Source organism: Doryrhamphus excisus, chromosome 3 (genome assembly GCF_030265055.1).
Source record: "Doryrhamphus excisus isolate RoL2022-K1 chromosome 3, RoL_Dexc_1.0, whole genome shotgun sequence".
NCBI classification, from domain to species: Eukaryota; Metazoa; Chordata; class Actinopteri; order Syngnathiformes; family Syngnathidae; genus Doryrhamphus; species Doryrhamphus excisus.
The window spans coordinates 8,814,802-8,830,771 of NC_080468.1; the positions used below are offsets into that span (position 1 = coordinate 8,814,802).

The window sequence follows — 15,970 nt, forward strand, 5'->3', positions numbered from 1 at the left end:
CACAATCACTCTGCAATAATGTTGTGTATATAGCAGCCTCATTGGCAATAAAAAAAAATCCCAACTGTCCCTTTAAATCAGGGGTCTCAAACACGCGGCCCATGGGCCAAATGTGGCCCGCAGGACACTAGTTTGAGGCCCTCGCCTTGATATGAAAGTTTAATGCTAGTGCGGTCCGCTCAAGTTTGATATGGATGCTGTATGGTATCATGTACCCAGAAAAAATTATTACGTTTGATTAATGTTCATGTTAAAGGTTAAATAACTGTTAATAGTTATCCTCCTTATCCGTGTGGAAGTGGTAAGTTTTTGGCTATTTAAGTTTAAAGGAAATAACTTCAAGGCTTACCGTTTAGGTCGCTAGCTCTCTCGTTTGCGAGTTAGCATGTGTCTCAAGACCCTGCAGTTGCGCAATATGTTGTAAATAAAAAAAGTATAAATGTGACTATAGTCGTGTTTTGTCATGTCTACAGGGCTCTAATAATGCTTTGTTAATTTTAATATGAAAAAAATAATTTGTCTACCCACCAACTATATGTGGTTTCTTAAGTTTTTATTATTTGCCGTTTTATTATTATTATTATATTTATTTATTACTGATTGATTTTCTTTATTCTTGATTTGTTTATTTTTTTTTTCATCTTATTTTGTGCAGAAAAATAAAAATGAAGATATTTGAGAACAGTGAAATGTTTTATCAGAGCTTTTATTGTAGAAAATCGGAAACAAAGCACTGAAAAAGTTGTTTTTACGTTTTTTTTGTTTTTGTTTTGGAAAACCTGATGCGGCCCAGCCTTGCCCAGACCCTAGCTCCAGTGGCCCCCAGGTAAATTGAGTTTGAGACCCCTGCTTTAAATTAAATTTTGTTAGTTTCTTCTGTGGATGATCACAAAGTCTCGAGTCAGGTTTGGAATCACTTTTACTACAGAAATGAATAGAAACTGAATTGATCTGTTCCAGGCTCAATCTGTTGCCATCACGAAGTAACATAACAGCTGTAAAAGCGTAAAAAGAAGTTAACTTCTTTATAATAAAACTTAAAGGGATAGTTTCTGCCCACTTTGTCCTGTGAGCTGAGTTGTGGTCAGCAGTTCCGGCTAGTTGGTGGGGTCACTTAAGTAAAGCGTTTTCTCAAAATGATATGTGTTCAATGTTAAATGTATTTATATAGTGCAGACATTTCAGGTTTTCAATACACTATTGTGAGATCTCTATTGTGAAAATGGTTAAAAGTATAGGGCATTTGAAACAAAAAGGCAGCTATGTGAGAGCATCCGAACCACAGAAAATGTCTTGCTGTCTGCTTTTCATGAGCTGAACCTTTGGGGGATAGGTAAACAAAGCTGCAGTTAATGTCACCATTTGTTTTGAGACTTGAGAAAACCTCAATTGGTTTGCGGCGAAATAACCTCAACATCTGCGCTGGCCTTTACGAGAAAACTCAAGACATTCACGCACACACACACACACACACACACAAATACCCAGCATACGCTGCGCATATGTACACCTGTATGACATTAACTGTGGTACTAAAAAGAGGTCATCTGGTTATTCTTAAGAACTAAATTCATGTACAAAAGAATTTTGTATTCGCCCTTTAATTTTCATGCGTAAAGACAACGAAAGCAACATACTCACCATAGACAGTTTGTGTGAGTGGATCAACCTCAATATGACAAAACTCATCTCATGTCATTCACCGTGCAGCTCCTTGCAGTACACCTGGGGAAAAAACACGGAGCGTGTCTTTGCCACGGAGGTGATCATATCTCTGTTCTACATGAAACATCAAACGACACTTGGTTTGCTGCCTTTCAGAAAGTAGGACAAATTACATGTTGTAGTGCGGTATGGGAGACACACACAAAAATCTATATTTAGAGTGGAACTCCATTTTCCTAACACCACAACCCCACCCACGCTTTCATGGCCTCGTCTTACACAAGCACTATAACTTTGTAAATGGGTTACCCCCATGCAGCCACCCACGCATCAGGTACAGTATAAAAACCTAGGGCATCCTGTTATGACTTCTGGCTTCCTGTTTCTTGTGAACAACAAAAAAAAAAAGTAAACTACAGCCCCGTCTTCTCACACGCACAAGTCAATATTTTAAGACTTGTGCCAGAAGCAGCTAGCTGGTAATTACAACCTTCATATATTTATATTTCATACAGGCGTCCTCATATTTCACTTGCTCATGTGAACTTTAGGTACTCTGTTTGTGTGAAGAACATAAAAAGAAGTCATTGTGAATGTTACACACCTCCCGCCATGATACCTGAGCATCCCTCTCCACGGGGGTCAGCTACATCGCTCCTAATGAGCAACTCCACCTTCCTGCGGCGCTTCCAGCTTTTTATTGTCAATGTGTACACGCTTAATTGTCTTGGCACAAACCCCCAGTTGTCTTTCATTTACTTGAATATGTGGTCTACAGTCAATGTTTTAGGCACAAGTCCACTCATTTTGTTGTTGTGTTTGTTCAGCGGAGAAAAAAAAAAGGCACAACATCCTCCTGTTCTTTGTGTTATATATTGTTCTTAAGCTCATCATCCCCCTGCTCCTTCTAGTTTGGAATTCATTAACAATCAAAGAGCCACTGGCGAACGCCCAATCTTAATTACCCTTCCATTTGCATATTTGCATAATAATGACTGCAGACTTAGCTGTTTTTCTGCTGCAGTAGCCCCCCCCCCCACCCCTCCACGCTCCTCTCCCTGCCCATCAACATTGCTCAGATAGCCACCACACGCACACGGCAACATTATGTGTCTTTGTTGCAGTGCAGGACCTTCTTTTTGATTATTATTGTTCTGTTGATTATGAATTATATACTTCTACAGGAACTGTTGAGAATTCGTACTCACGTCGCTATGCTACGTTGCTTTGTTATATGTAATCAGTGGCGGTTGTAGCAATGGGTTGTATGGGCAATTGAACGGGGCAGCATTCTCTGGGGGGCGCCAAGGTGAAAAAAAATCAATTTATTAATGTTCAACACTCATTTCTTCATCAATTCAGGATACTGTGTGTGTAGCAGATGGGCTCCTTCTACGGGCGAGATACTTGCACACCCATGCTACTTAAAGGGTGGCTGCATTTTTGGGGGAATTTTGCCAATCATTCACAATCCTTATGTGAAACATGAACGCATATTTATTTTGCCTTTCTGTGCATTATAATGACAGAAAACAAGTTAATATGAGCTAGCTAAATATGCACGACATTGGGTGACACCTATTTTGACTACGAGGCCCTCAAAAAAACCCTCTAACAGCGTTTTACCGTTTGATATACATGCTGTGATCATGCATGAACATGTACTGTGATGATAACTTGTATTAATTATAATACATAATTAATAATTTCTTTCCTCTGCACATTGATTTCACACAACAGCTGAGGAGCTTACGCTACTTCTGTCAATAATAGTAGCATAGGTACAGCAACGACACTTATAATATCCGGTTGTGTGCGCCAGTTCTCAGGAAAAAACGCCGACAGCAAACGAGCAACTTGTTGAGTTTTCGTAGCAACATTTTCAGTAAACAGTAAAATATGGTGGTGGTAGTGTGATGGTCTGTGGCTGTTTTGCTGCTTTAGGACCTGGAAGACTTTTGTGATGGAACCACAAATTCTGCTGTCTACTAAAAAATCCTGAAGGAGAACATCCGGCCATTTGTTTTTGACCTCAAGCTGAAACCAACTTGGGTTCTGCAGCAGGACAATGATCCAAAAACGCACAAGCAAGTCCACCTCTGAATGGATGAAGAAAAAACAAATGAAGACTTTGGAGTGGTCTAGTCAAAGTCCTGACCTGAATCCTATCGAGATGCTGTGGCATGACCTTAAAAAGGCACTTCATGCTGGAAAACCCTGCAATGTGGCTGAATGATAACAATTCTGCAAAGATGAGTGGGCCAAAATTCCTCCACAGCGTTGTAAGAGACTCACTAGCACAAACGCGTAATTGCAGTTGTTGCCAAGGGTGGTCCAACCAGATAATACTTTTTAACACAGGGCCAGGTTTAGATATTTTTTCTCCCTCAAAAGTAAAAAGTTGCATTTTAAAACTACATTTTGTGTTCAGTTGTGTTGTCATCGACTAATATTGACAGTAAATGCAACATCAGGCAAGAGGTAAACGCTGTCACATCAATGTATCTGTTTTTTACATGTATTTTTTAATTTAAAAAGATTTGTCTTGGTAAAGGGGCCGCACAGTGTCTGAGTGGTTAGCATGTCGGACACACAGTCATGACATCATGAAGACTTGGGTTCAATTCTCTGCTTGGATAACGCTCTCCGCTTGCATGTTCTCCCTGTGCGTCCTCATCCATATGCTATACTTTCAGACTCCACAATAATGAATGTGTTCAATTAAGGCCGTGCTGCTTCACTTCTCAATTGTTGTGATTCATTTCAGCAAGAGTGATTGTTTGAAATGAATGTCTCATAATGTAAAGCTCACCTATAGCGACTACTCATATTAATTGGTGAGACAACTTCTGGATTGCTGCAGGTGTCAGAGATACATTTTAAGTACATCATTACTATATTGTATTTAAAAACAATTACAACAGAATATATATAAATATATTAGGAAAATTGCAAATAGCGATTAGGTCTTTGTAGGTTTACATCACTGACCATGCAACTGGCAGGTCAGGCTTCTTCTTGAGATGCAACAGCTAAATGCTGCCCCCTAGAGTATGTACACTGTTATTACAACAGCACAGCATAACGTAAAATACAGTAAAACGGCAGATTCGGGGAGTCCTTTAAATTCTATTATAAAAGAAAGATCAGCATATAACAAAATAACAACAATCGTCAATAGAAATAATATAAATGTAATAAAAACAGTTAAACAATTGATTTAAACTATTGAGGTGTTGACTTATTAAAAACAATGGCGGTAGATCACAACTTTGAAACACATGCTGTTTTCCAGCAGAGGGAGCTGTTGTATCATGCTTGGCTGTGTGTCGCTTTTTGGGCTGCAGCCAGTGTTTTCTTGGGAGTGCAACAGCTTTAATATGAAACGAAAAGGAGAGTTATTAGATTCAGTTGTCTGACTTTGCCAAGTCCCTTTCAGTTATAAGGTTTCATTGTCTTAGTTCAAGTGAAGGCCAGGGGCAACATGTATGTATCTCTGTTAATCATTATTCAGATTATTATCATCATAGAGAGAATATGACATACCTTCGAATGGATTTGGCCTCGCTGATAAGGTCAGGAAGTTTGTTGTTTCTTGTGTCTGGAAGCAACAAGCTTAAAAGAGCAGCCACGATGCTGAATGCACCAAAAATAATATAAGGAAGAATCTTGCTGTAAATTCCTGCAAAATATATATTTTTGGACTGACTAAAATAAAAAATAACATGCAAAGCACAGTGATCATGCAAAATGTAAATACACAAGCTTTGTGTGATAATGTACAAGTTAACAAAAGCGCACTTGCCTATGTGGATGACATATGGACAAATGATGGCGCCGATCCGTGCAGATGAGGACAAAAAACCCATACCTGTGTTCCTCACCACAGTGGGGAATAATTCGGCAAAAACCAGATAGGTAAAGCAGTAGGCAATCGCTACCCCCATTTTCCCTAAAAGGACCAACACTTGGAACGTGACGTGCATGTCTACAAAACAAAGAACAAAATGCCGTTAGTCCTCAAAAGGATTACACATTTGTAATATAGTACTGTACAGAAATGCAAACCCTGAGGAATCAGCTTTATGACAAGCAACATTGTTCCACAGAACATCAGTGTGACGAAGAGGAGAGTGGGCCGTGGAACTCTGTTAAACAAAAGCCATGAGAAAACATAGGCCACGATGTCAGTGGCTGCTGACATTAAGCAAGTGAGGTATATATTTCCATTCAGGTTGCTGGTATTGAGAGAGAGACCATTAAACACCATGGCAACTGCAATCCTGCAGAAACACAAATGCAAGACAGAGTGAGCATATAAGAGGATGGAAATGTAAGTAATATGCATGGAAAACATTACAATGGCCTGCATTGTGGTTATAATTAACTAAACAATATTTTGTTATTGCATTTTGTTATTGTGGCTGGTAATAAAACTATTTGAAGCTCTTGTGTAGGATGTCATTAGATTGTGTATTCTGCATTAGTTACAAAAATATATATTGTTTTATCCAACAAGGTAATGTTAGAAAACTGTGTTTAAATCCAATAAATTCAAAAAGAATTGGAGCTTTATATTACCATATGAAAAGACCAATGGCTGTAATGTTCCTCAGGTTAGCGGTGTTCATCAAGTCCATGCATGAATAAGTCTGCTCTTTTTCACCTGTTTTTTTCTGGATCAAACAAGACAGTTACTTTGCATATACAACATTGCAGTATCTCTGACAATATTTGTTGCTTATTTCAATCGGGAAACACAAAGCATGAGAATAAAAATACACCCACCATTAGTTCTGAGACCTCAGCAGGCAGGAATAAAACCTCAGGTGCATGGATTTTGTTTAGTTTGGCAGCTTGTCTTAGAACCATTTCAGCCTCCTTCACCTGGCCTCTCAACAAAAGCCAGCGAGGAGACTCAGGAATCACCCTGGAGGTCATTGAACACATCATTTTTGTTAAAATCTAACTGGGACACACTGGTCATAACTTACTACCAGAGTGACCACTAACTAAAGGAGCAGAGATGGGAGAGATATTAAAGGCAGTGTTCAGGTCAAGTCTCAAGTCAAGACAAGACAAGTCAAGTCCGAAGTCATAGACTTGAGTCCTTACCAAATAAAATACCATTACCTCGTAATTTACGAATGCAAATAACATTCTCCTCGTTAGCACGTTGACAGACTTAAGTCAAAGTGAAGTCCCAAGTCATTGATGCCAAAGCCCAAGTCAAGTCCAAAGTCTTGTTTGTGACTTGTGACTTAAGCAGTTATTTTCCCTTTCAATAACCAATCATGCTTACCTCCAAGTAAGAAGCCAGAGGAGACCCGGGATGGCACTAGCAACCAGCAGCCACCTCCAGCCTCGTAAGAAGTAGGCAAAGAGCGGCAACAACGCATACCCAATGCCAAAACCGAGACTGTGACCCAGGAGGGTGTAGCTCACCCTGACTGACGGACAGAGCATCTCAGATCCTGACCAAGAAAAAAAATCATTACAGACAATCTTTATCCTTTGACATTTTCTCAACTAAACACTAGAAGCAAACCCCTGATGGCGATGTTTAATTAATTGCCCCTTTCAGCCTATCAGGATCAATTAAATGGCTCTTTTAACACAATGTAGTACTTTTCTGCACACCATATACAACACGTGAAGCTGAAAAAAAAGTAGTATCAAAGCAATAGTATCGCTCTTACATGTCATCCATCCATTTTCTACTACTTATCCTGTGCAGGGTAACGAGGAGCTGGAGCCTATCCCAGCTTTGGATGAAAGATGGACTACACCCTTGAGTGGATGAAAATTAGAATTGTGTTGTTCACACTGACATGAAAAAATCAGATACAGGTCACATATATGACTAAAATAAAATGGTAATTTACCTGCAGTTTGAACATAACCATAGACATTAGGGCAGGGGTCTCAAACTCAATTTACCTGGGGGCCACCGGAGCTAGGTTCTGGGTGAAGCCGGGCCACATCAGGTTTTCAAAAAAAAAAAACCCACAACGCATTTATTAAAAACTGGAAAAAAAATCAATAAAAAAAACTATGTTCAATGCTTTTGCTTCTGCTATACCCTACACTTTTTCAGTACTTTGGTTCCGGTTTTCCACACCAAAATATCTGATAAAACATTCCACTGTTCTCAAATATCTTAATTTTTATTTTTCTATACACAAAATAAGATAAAAAAAACAAATTAAGAATAAAGATAATAAAACAATCAATCAGTAATAAATAAGTAAAATAATAATAAAACAGCAAATAAGAAAAACGTAAGAAACCACATACAGTTGGTAGAGAAATTATTTTTTTCAGATTCAAATGTACAGTATTAACAGTTATTTAACCTTTAACATGAACATTAATGAAACTTAATAATTTGACCCAATTAGCAAGTTAGCATCGTACTCAGTTCCATCTGGGAGCAGCGTGGTAACTTTAACAACATGTTTGATGAGATGCTTTATCTTGACGTGTATTTTCCCTTTTATTCCAAATCATTTCCTGCATTTATTTGTACCCAGCGTCATAAGCCTTTAGCTTCATTGCTAATCCAAAGCAAAACAGGGTGGGGTAACAGGGTAGGGTAACAGTATGGGCGGGGCAAAATCATGTTAATTGTGTCCGGTGTGCACACAGCTTTAAGCTGTCATTTCAACATTAAACTTTGGTATCAAGGTGGGGGCCTCAAACTAGCGTCTCGCGGGCCGCATTTGGCCCGCGGGCCGTGAGTTTGAGACCCCTGCATTAGGGTGCATCAAAAAACACAATTATTGAATTTTGATATGACTGGGTACTAAAAGTGTTCCAATATATGTAGAAACAACACATAGAAAATATTTTTCAATGGTCGCCATGGAGATTTGAGGTCAGCAAAGACTGTAGCTCAAGAACTCTGAGGTGATCTTTATGTTTTTGTTGGTATTTATACATGGTAATTACATATTACTAGCAAATTTGTGGTTTTGTCTTTGTAATTTGAATGATTTGTAGTCATATTTATAAGTATTTAGTGCTCATTGCTTCTACTGTAGCTAACATTAGCTAACTACAGTTCGCTAATGACAGCTAATAGCTGAGCAAGCATAACATCAACAACAGTAATATAGAGTAGACAGTATTGCTGATGCCTCATATTTATTGAGAGTGGTACTGTAGTCCTACATAATCTGATATACACTTGTTTATTGTATTTATTGTCCATTTATTATTTTAGGCACTGTGCAGCACAACCCACCAGCTCTCCTAAGACGCTGCCCTCAACAACTTTTTCCTTTCAGACTAGCAGTCGCAGCTTGGTCTTTGGTCTGGGCCCCCTTTGATAACCCTATAGAAAATGATGCTGTATACAAGTTCATTGTACTCAACATTTCCAGGTCAACTTTTTGGCAATTAGACTAGAAATTGCACATTTTCCGAAATTTTACAAAAGTTTATGTTTGAGGTGGCACCCCTAAATCTCAATTTCCTCAAAACTTTGCAAAAGACATTTTATGTTCATTAGAAAAAAAATGAATGCCAACCAAATTGATATTATGAATTTGAAATTTGATGCACCCTAATAGACATATTTATATATGACACTCGACACACTGTCGCCGAATGGGGATGAGGATGGGGGATGATGCGGCGTCTCACCCAGAACAAGTGATGCAAGGTAACTGGACACTTGGCCTGTTCCTCTCACACAGTTTAGAACACAGAACATGAGCCAGTTGACAGACGTGGCCTGGATCAAGGCAGTGATGGAGTGTAACGCCACGGTGGCATACAGCACGAGCTTTCTGCCGAACCTGTGTGTCAATCACAGTGGGGACAAACATGAACACGACAGCGCGTGGGAACATGAAAAGATGATATTTGAGAATTCTGTAATACAATACAAGAGTAATACAACACTGTCTATCCCGTTTCACTTTTAAATACATATGAAGGTGTTTATAACATGTTATCAAGTTATATTATTTGCCTGGTTAGCTATGAATTGCTCCCATTTTCATATTTTTTTGTTGTTGTGTAATTTTATTTTTTTAAATATGCCACGGGCTAAAGAAAAATAAGCCACGGGCCACATATGACCCCTGAGCCGCGCTTCGGACACCACTGATCTAGATTAACCTCGATGTGACCCAGTTCCTTTTGGTGTTTTCACAAAATAATCCATATGATTATGCATATGACTCGTTACAATATAACAAATAACAAAATGCAAATACAATATCTGCAACACCACTTCTTGCATTCATTCAGTGCTGGAGCCTATCCCAGCTGTCTTCAAGTGTGAGGCGGGGTACACCCTGGACTGGTGGCCAGCCAATCACAGGGTACATATAGACAAACAACCATTCACACTCTCATTCATACCTATGGACAATTTGGAGTGGCCAATTAACCTAGCATGTTTTTGGAATGTGGGAGGAAACCGGAGTACCCGGAGAAAACCCACGCATGCACGGGGAGAACATGCAAACTCCACACAGAGATGGCCGAGGGTGGAATCGAACCATGGTCTCCTAGCTGTGAGGCCTGCGCGCTAACCACTCAACCACCATGCCGCCCCACTTCTTACAATCATTTCAATATTTATAGCCAATCAATAAAGTTGTGTTCATATTGTGTAAAAATGTGTTTACTTGTGCATATGTATGCCCAAGGTTCTCCTCGTCTCGTTCCCCCCCCCCCCCCCCCCCCCTTCATCGTCCAATCATCCTGTCCTGTCCACCCCTAGTCTCACTGCATAGTGTGTTGTATGGATGATTGCACAATTTCTCTTGTACTTCTATATAAGTGACAAGATCAATAAAGGGCGGTTCTACCACGACTACCTCTACCTCTACGACTGAAGTCGGTTGTAACAGCAGAATAACTTCAAATTGATGGTTGCTTCTCCGAGATTGTTTGACTGACAGCCATGAACATCGACAGTTTTCATGCAATTTAATTTGCTATTGTGAAAATATTTTTTTAGCACAATCTGCTCTTTGAAACCACTATATGCAAGTCAGTGGTGGCGTCGCTTTATTTTTAACAATGGACGTTGAATGAGCATGAGATAAAGAACAATTAGTGTCACTTTAAGTTATGTTTCAGACAAGATGTTACCAGACAAGACAACAAAACTTGCCTGTCTGAGAGCTGACCACTGATGAAGGTTCCAAACAGGACGCCGACATAGAACACGGAAGTGGAAAAAGGAATCTTCCATGCATTCTCACACACCAGTTCCCACTGTAACACACAAGGTGAGAACTCAAGAACTGGCAAAAGACACCTCTTAAGATGAATCCTATTTTCCCCCTATAGAGCAGGTGTCTCAAACAAGCGGCCCGCGGGCCAAATGTGGCCCGCAGGACACTAGTTTGAGGCCCCCGCCTTGATATGAAAGTTTAATGTTAGTGCGGCCCGCGCAAGTTTGATATGGATGCTGTATGGTATCATGTACCCAGAAAAAATTATTACGTTTGATTAATGTTCATGTTAAAGGTTAAATAACTGTTAATAGTTATCCTCCCTATCCGTGTGGAAGTGGTAAGTTTTTGGCTTTTTTATGTTTAAAGAAAATAACTTGAAGGCTACCGTTTAGGTTGCTAGCTCTCTAGTTTGCGAGTTAGCATGTGTCTCAAGACCCTGCAGTTGCGCAATATGTTGTAAATAAAAAGAGTATAAACGTGACTATAGTCGTGTTTTGTCATGTCTACAGGGCTCTAATAATGCTTTGTTAATTTTAATCTGAAAAAAATAATTTGTCTACCCACCAACTATATGTGGTTTCTCAAGTTTTTATTATTTGCTGTTTTATTATTATTATTATATTTATTTATTACTGATTGATTGATTTTTTTTTATTCTTGATTTGTTTATTTTTCATCTTATTTTGTGCAGAAAAATAAAAATTAAGATATTTGAGAACAGTGGAATGTTTTATCAGAGCTTTTATTGTAGAAAATCAGAACCAAAGCACTGAAAAAGTTTGTATATTTTTCTGTTTTTAATAAATGCATTTTTTTTTTGGAAAACCTGATGAGGCCCAGCCTTGCCCAGACCCTAGCTCCAGTGGCCCCCAAGTAAATTGAGTTTGAGACTGCTGCCCTAGAGGCTGTGAGCAGCATAGCAATGACATTTGCATTGAATGTCTCGTAAGTGCTATGCTCTTCCATCGATGCCATGAAATTGTCTTTCTATGATTGGGTCTAAGAAAAGTAATTACCATTTTCTTACATTTACATTGTTATGATTATTTGTAGCGTGGCAGTTTGACATGACTCAAAGAAGACAAACATTTTGACTATTGTTTTGTTGGTATAGATGTCCCATACATCTATTCGGTTTTACCTCAGACACAATGGTGTATCTCTCAGTGCTGAAGACCCATCCATCCAAACATGGATCCGTGCCATTGCCCAATTTGATCGTATCGGTCCAGTTTGCATCCTGCACTTGGTACCGAGAACAGCTGCCAGTTGTTCCGGCCTCGGTGCTCCGCTCTGGGAAAGACGTCACTCCATTTAAGTCGTAAGGCGTGGAGTTGACCCACGCCTTGCAGTGGTGTGCCGGGGTGTACGTGATGTATACAGCCAAGAATGCCATGTAACCACACGGTATTGTACTTAAACTCAGCAAAACAATGATTAGAATTTGAAAGCATCCATAGTCACCCAGAAAAGAAGTGATTTCGTCGAAATCTCTGCATTTTTCATTTGACATTTTAGATGCAAAAATGATGAATTTGTGAAATAAAAGAATTATCTTCAAAAAAAAGTCTGCTTACAGACTCATTTTTACACTGCATATGTGCCTCACACACTGACATTAAGTGTACTACAGTGCACTACCTAAAGGGAACATAATACCACAAATGTAAATGATTGAAACTCTCAAGACAATATAAAATCAAAGTCTTCCACGATAAGAAGAGGTCAAAGGTCTCACAAGGATGTTCAAAAATTCTATATGATCTGTGCTTCAGTGCTCTCTGCTGGTAGATGGTTTGGAATGGTCATGGTACGGAATCGGTTTTCCGCTACAGGAAGTAATGGGAAGGAAGTGTATTCCTTTACATCACAGTTGTCAAACCGTTTTATCTGCAAAAGCCTTGAAATAATACACCTCAAAAAGCTTCTGTCAATTTGGACTAAAATTTCTGCTTGTTACATTGACTTCTGATTTCAATGTAAATTCCCATCCATCCATTTTCTATGCCGCTATGTCGCCAGCCAATCACAGGGCACATATAGACAAACAACCATTCACACTCGCATTCATACCTATGGACAATTTGGAGTCGCCAATTAACCTAGCATGCAAACTCCACACAGAGATGTCCAAGTGCAGATTCGACCCCAGGTATTCCTGATCGCCTTACTGTGTGACCACTCTTCCACCGTGCGGCCCTCAACGTAAATTTGTTAGTAAAATTATTAAATTTAAATATTAAAATATTAACACTGTTTTTATGCTAGTTGTCTCAATTTTTTCAATTGATTTAGGACCATTTTGAACCGCTGTATCAAAAAAATGATTTTTTTTTCTCAATCAGTTTCGGTTTTTATGCTAATTAGATTTGAAAAAGTTTGATTACATTGTGACATTATCAGCTGATTTTTTTGTTCATATTTCTCATCCATGAAATATGAATAAAATAAGTGAATGAATTAATATTTTCCTTTCATTTTTCCGCCCACAGAACATCTCAATAGTTAATTTCAACCACAAAGACATTGAAAATGGGCATAACCCCCACAAGGTGGTGCAAATTCACATAAAGACAATTACAGTATGTGATGTCATTCAGACAAACAAAGACAAAATGTAAACTGTGAAAAGGAATATTAAAAAAAGCTTTGGTGAAGGATTGAATAATGAGGGAAAATGTCATAATAATTATATTTTGGTATGGCAAAAAATGTAAGTCTTATTAAATTAAAAAATGGGAAAAAATAATAATGGTGAAGCACATACAAAAATCAACTGATGCAAACTGGGTCAAAATTTTATCTTCTATATTTTATAACCAGGCTGCATGGCGGATGAGTGGCAACACAGCTATTTTTCGATTTTCTAGTTGCATCTCTGTGTGGAGTTTGCATGTTCTCCCCGTGCGTGCGTGGGTTTTCTCCCACATTCCAAAAACATGCTAGGTTAATTGACGACTCCAAATTGTCCATAGGTATGAATGTGAGTGTGAATGGTTGTTTGTCTATATGTGCCCTGTGAGTGGCTGGCCACCAGTCCAGGGTGGACCCCGCCTCTCGCCCAAAGACAGCTGGGATAGGCTCCAGCACCCCCGCGACCATGGTGAGAATAAACGGTAGAAAATTAATAAATTAATGAATATTTCATAATCCATACATACTGTAAGGCACCGTATTATAAGGCATATGCTAAAAATAAAACAAAAAAGCAAAAACAGTAAGTTAAGTTGAACTTTATTCTACTCTTTAACAATAAACTCTTGTTGTCAAGTGGCTTTGGCCAATGCTTTAAACTATAAATGTGACAAATTATTGACTGGAATTACTTAAACTTGATATAAAAAAAATTGGACTGTATTGTAGGTTATCATCCCATTTAGTCTAATCAATGATTAGTAATCATTCAAATAAAAGTGAAAATATAATCTAAATAATCTATTATGGCCATAAGGATTTGTGAATGAACAGTGGTTGACTTCAGTAGTGCAGCATCAGTGACCTCTCTTCTACGGATGTATACACCTTGATGGGTTTTTTCGGCCAGTGCTGTAACCATGGCAACCCCATATCCCGCACAGCACATGGCAATGCCCTCTGACCCCTGCCTCGCTGACCCTTGGCCTGAGGGTCATGAAATAGGGTCAGGGGGTCAGGGCTTGCTAGAAGACAGTAAAAGCACTTCACTGATTGGCTATCATTTGCCCTTTCTATACCCTCATCTATGTAATTGGCGTATTGACCAACTGGCCCTTTGCACATTGTTAGCATCACCTTAAATCCTTTACATTGGATGGAGTATGGCACAGAGACTGCCTCGTGTGATACTTTTTGCTAAATGTGTGTTTGTCATTTTCCTCGCTGTTTTACTCTCATCTCTGCTGCTCTCTCAATCATGGAGGACAATCCAAAGGTGCTAAATCAACTGATGAAGGAGGGACGACTTTCCCTGAATGATTACAGTCATTCCAATTGCGGACTAACGGTGTGTAATGCCTTGCACCCGCAGCATGTCTTCTCCTCTCTGCCTATACTGATGATCAATGCCTCCTAGGCCAGTCACTTGTCAATATCTCTACATTAATGTGAGGGACTGCATGCTGGAGAAGACAATAGGTGGGGGCAGGGCTCCCTGAGCAAAGCAGGTAAAGGGAGGCACAGCGGCCAATGAGGGGGTGGATCATGGCACATGGGAGACAAGGACACGAGAAGGTGAGAGGCAGGACGAGAAATGAGAGGAAAATGAGGTAATGGAGGATAGGCTGCAGGAGGAAGGAGGAAGCAACCGGGCTACTTTCCCATTCATTTAGCATGTTATCAAATATATGATCTCATAGCACAGCAATTGTCTATACTTTCAAGATGAATTTACTGGTATCTAATCTACAGTCTATCCATGATTTACTGTATGACAGGAAACGTCCACAATTGCATTATCACGTGACACCACCTGGCTTCCTGCCAATGTGTGTGAAGGGGGTCTTAGAAGATTCGAATCAATTCAGATGAGTCGGATTTTACTATCAATCTTGCAGTCAAATTATAAGAAAATACAATTGTTATATATTGCCTATTTTGATATTTTGAATTTACAATGCCACATGTTTAACATTAAACAGAAAACCTACACTTACTATATGCATTAATGAAATAATCTGCCGCATTTGCACAATTCAAAGGCACTAAGGCAGGGGTCTCAAACTCAATTTACCTGGGGGCCACTGGAGCTAGGGTCTGGGCAAGGCTGGGCCGCATCAGGTTTCCCCCCCCAAAAAACAAAACAAACGCATTTATTAAAAACAGAAAAATATACAAACTTTTTCAATGCTTTGGTTCCGATTTTCTACAATAAAAGCTCTGATAAAACATTCCACTGTTCTCAAATATCTTAATTTTTATTTTTCTGCACAAAATAAGATGAAAAATAAATAAACAAATCAAGAATAAAGAAAATCAATCAATCAGTAATAAATAAATATAATAATAATAATAAAATGGCAAATAATAAAAACTTAAAAAAACACATATAGTTGGTGGGTAGAACATTTTTTTTTTCAGATTAAAATGAACAAAGCATTATTAGAGCCCTGTAGACATGACAAAACACG

The 15,970-nt window shown here is 38.9% G+C and overlaps 1 protein-coding gene across 1 annotated transcript; it reads right to left on the reverse strand.

Annotated features, from left to right (window-relative positions):
- Positions 1 to 4,839: 4,839 nt before the first annotated feature.
- Positions 4,840 to 12,378, reverse strand: LOC131126330 (solute carrier family 22 member 21-like). The gene is made up of 9 exons (XM_058068749.1): positions 12,007 to 12,378; positions 10,799 to 10,902; positions 9,313 to 9,467; positions 6,968 to 7,139; positions 6,454 to 6,595; positions 6,247 to 6,341; positions 5,734 to 5,948; positions 5,212 to 5,653; positions 4,840 to 5,038 (listed from the first exon to the last, which is right to left on the reverse strand). Exons 1-9 carry the CDS (start codon positions 12,376 to 12,378, stop codon positions 4,978 to 4,980), a joined length of 1,758 nt encoding a protein of 585 aa, XP_057924732.1. The 3' UTR covers positions 4,840 to 4,977.
- Positions 12,379 to 15,970: the final 3,592 nt, after the last annotated feature.

Bases quoted from the DNA above. Each gene is read 5' to 3' on its own strand.
- LOC131126330 (XM_058068749.1), bottom strand. From the start codon at position 12,378: ATGTCAAATGAAAAATGCAGAGATTTCGACGAAATCACTTCTTTTCTG. The intron at 10,903-12,006 runs GTAAAACCGAAT...TGTGTGTTACAG, and splicing joins GATACACCATTGTGTCTGAG to TGGGAACTGGTGTGTGAGAA. The intron at 6,596-6,967 runs GTAAGCATGATT...AATGACCTCCAG, and splicing joins CTCTGGCTTCTTACTTGGAG to GGTGATTCCTGAGTCTCCTC.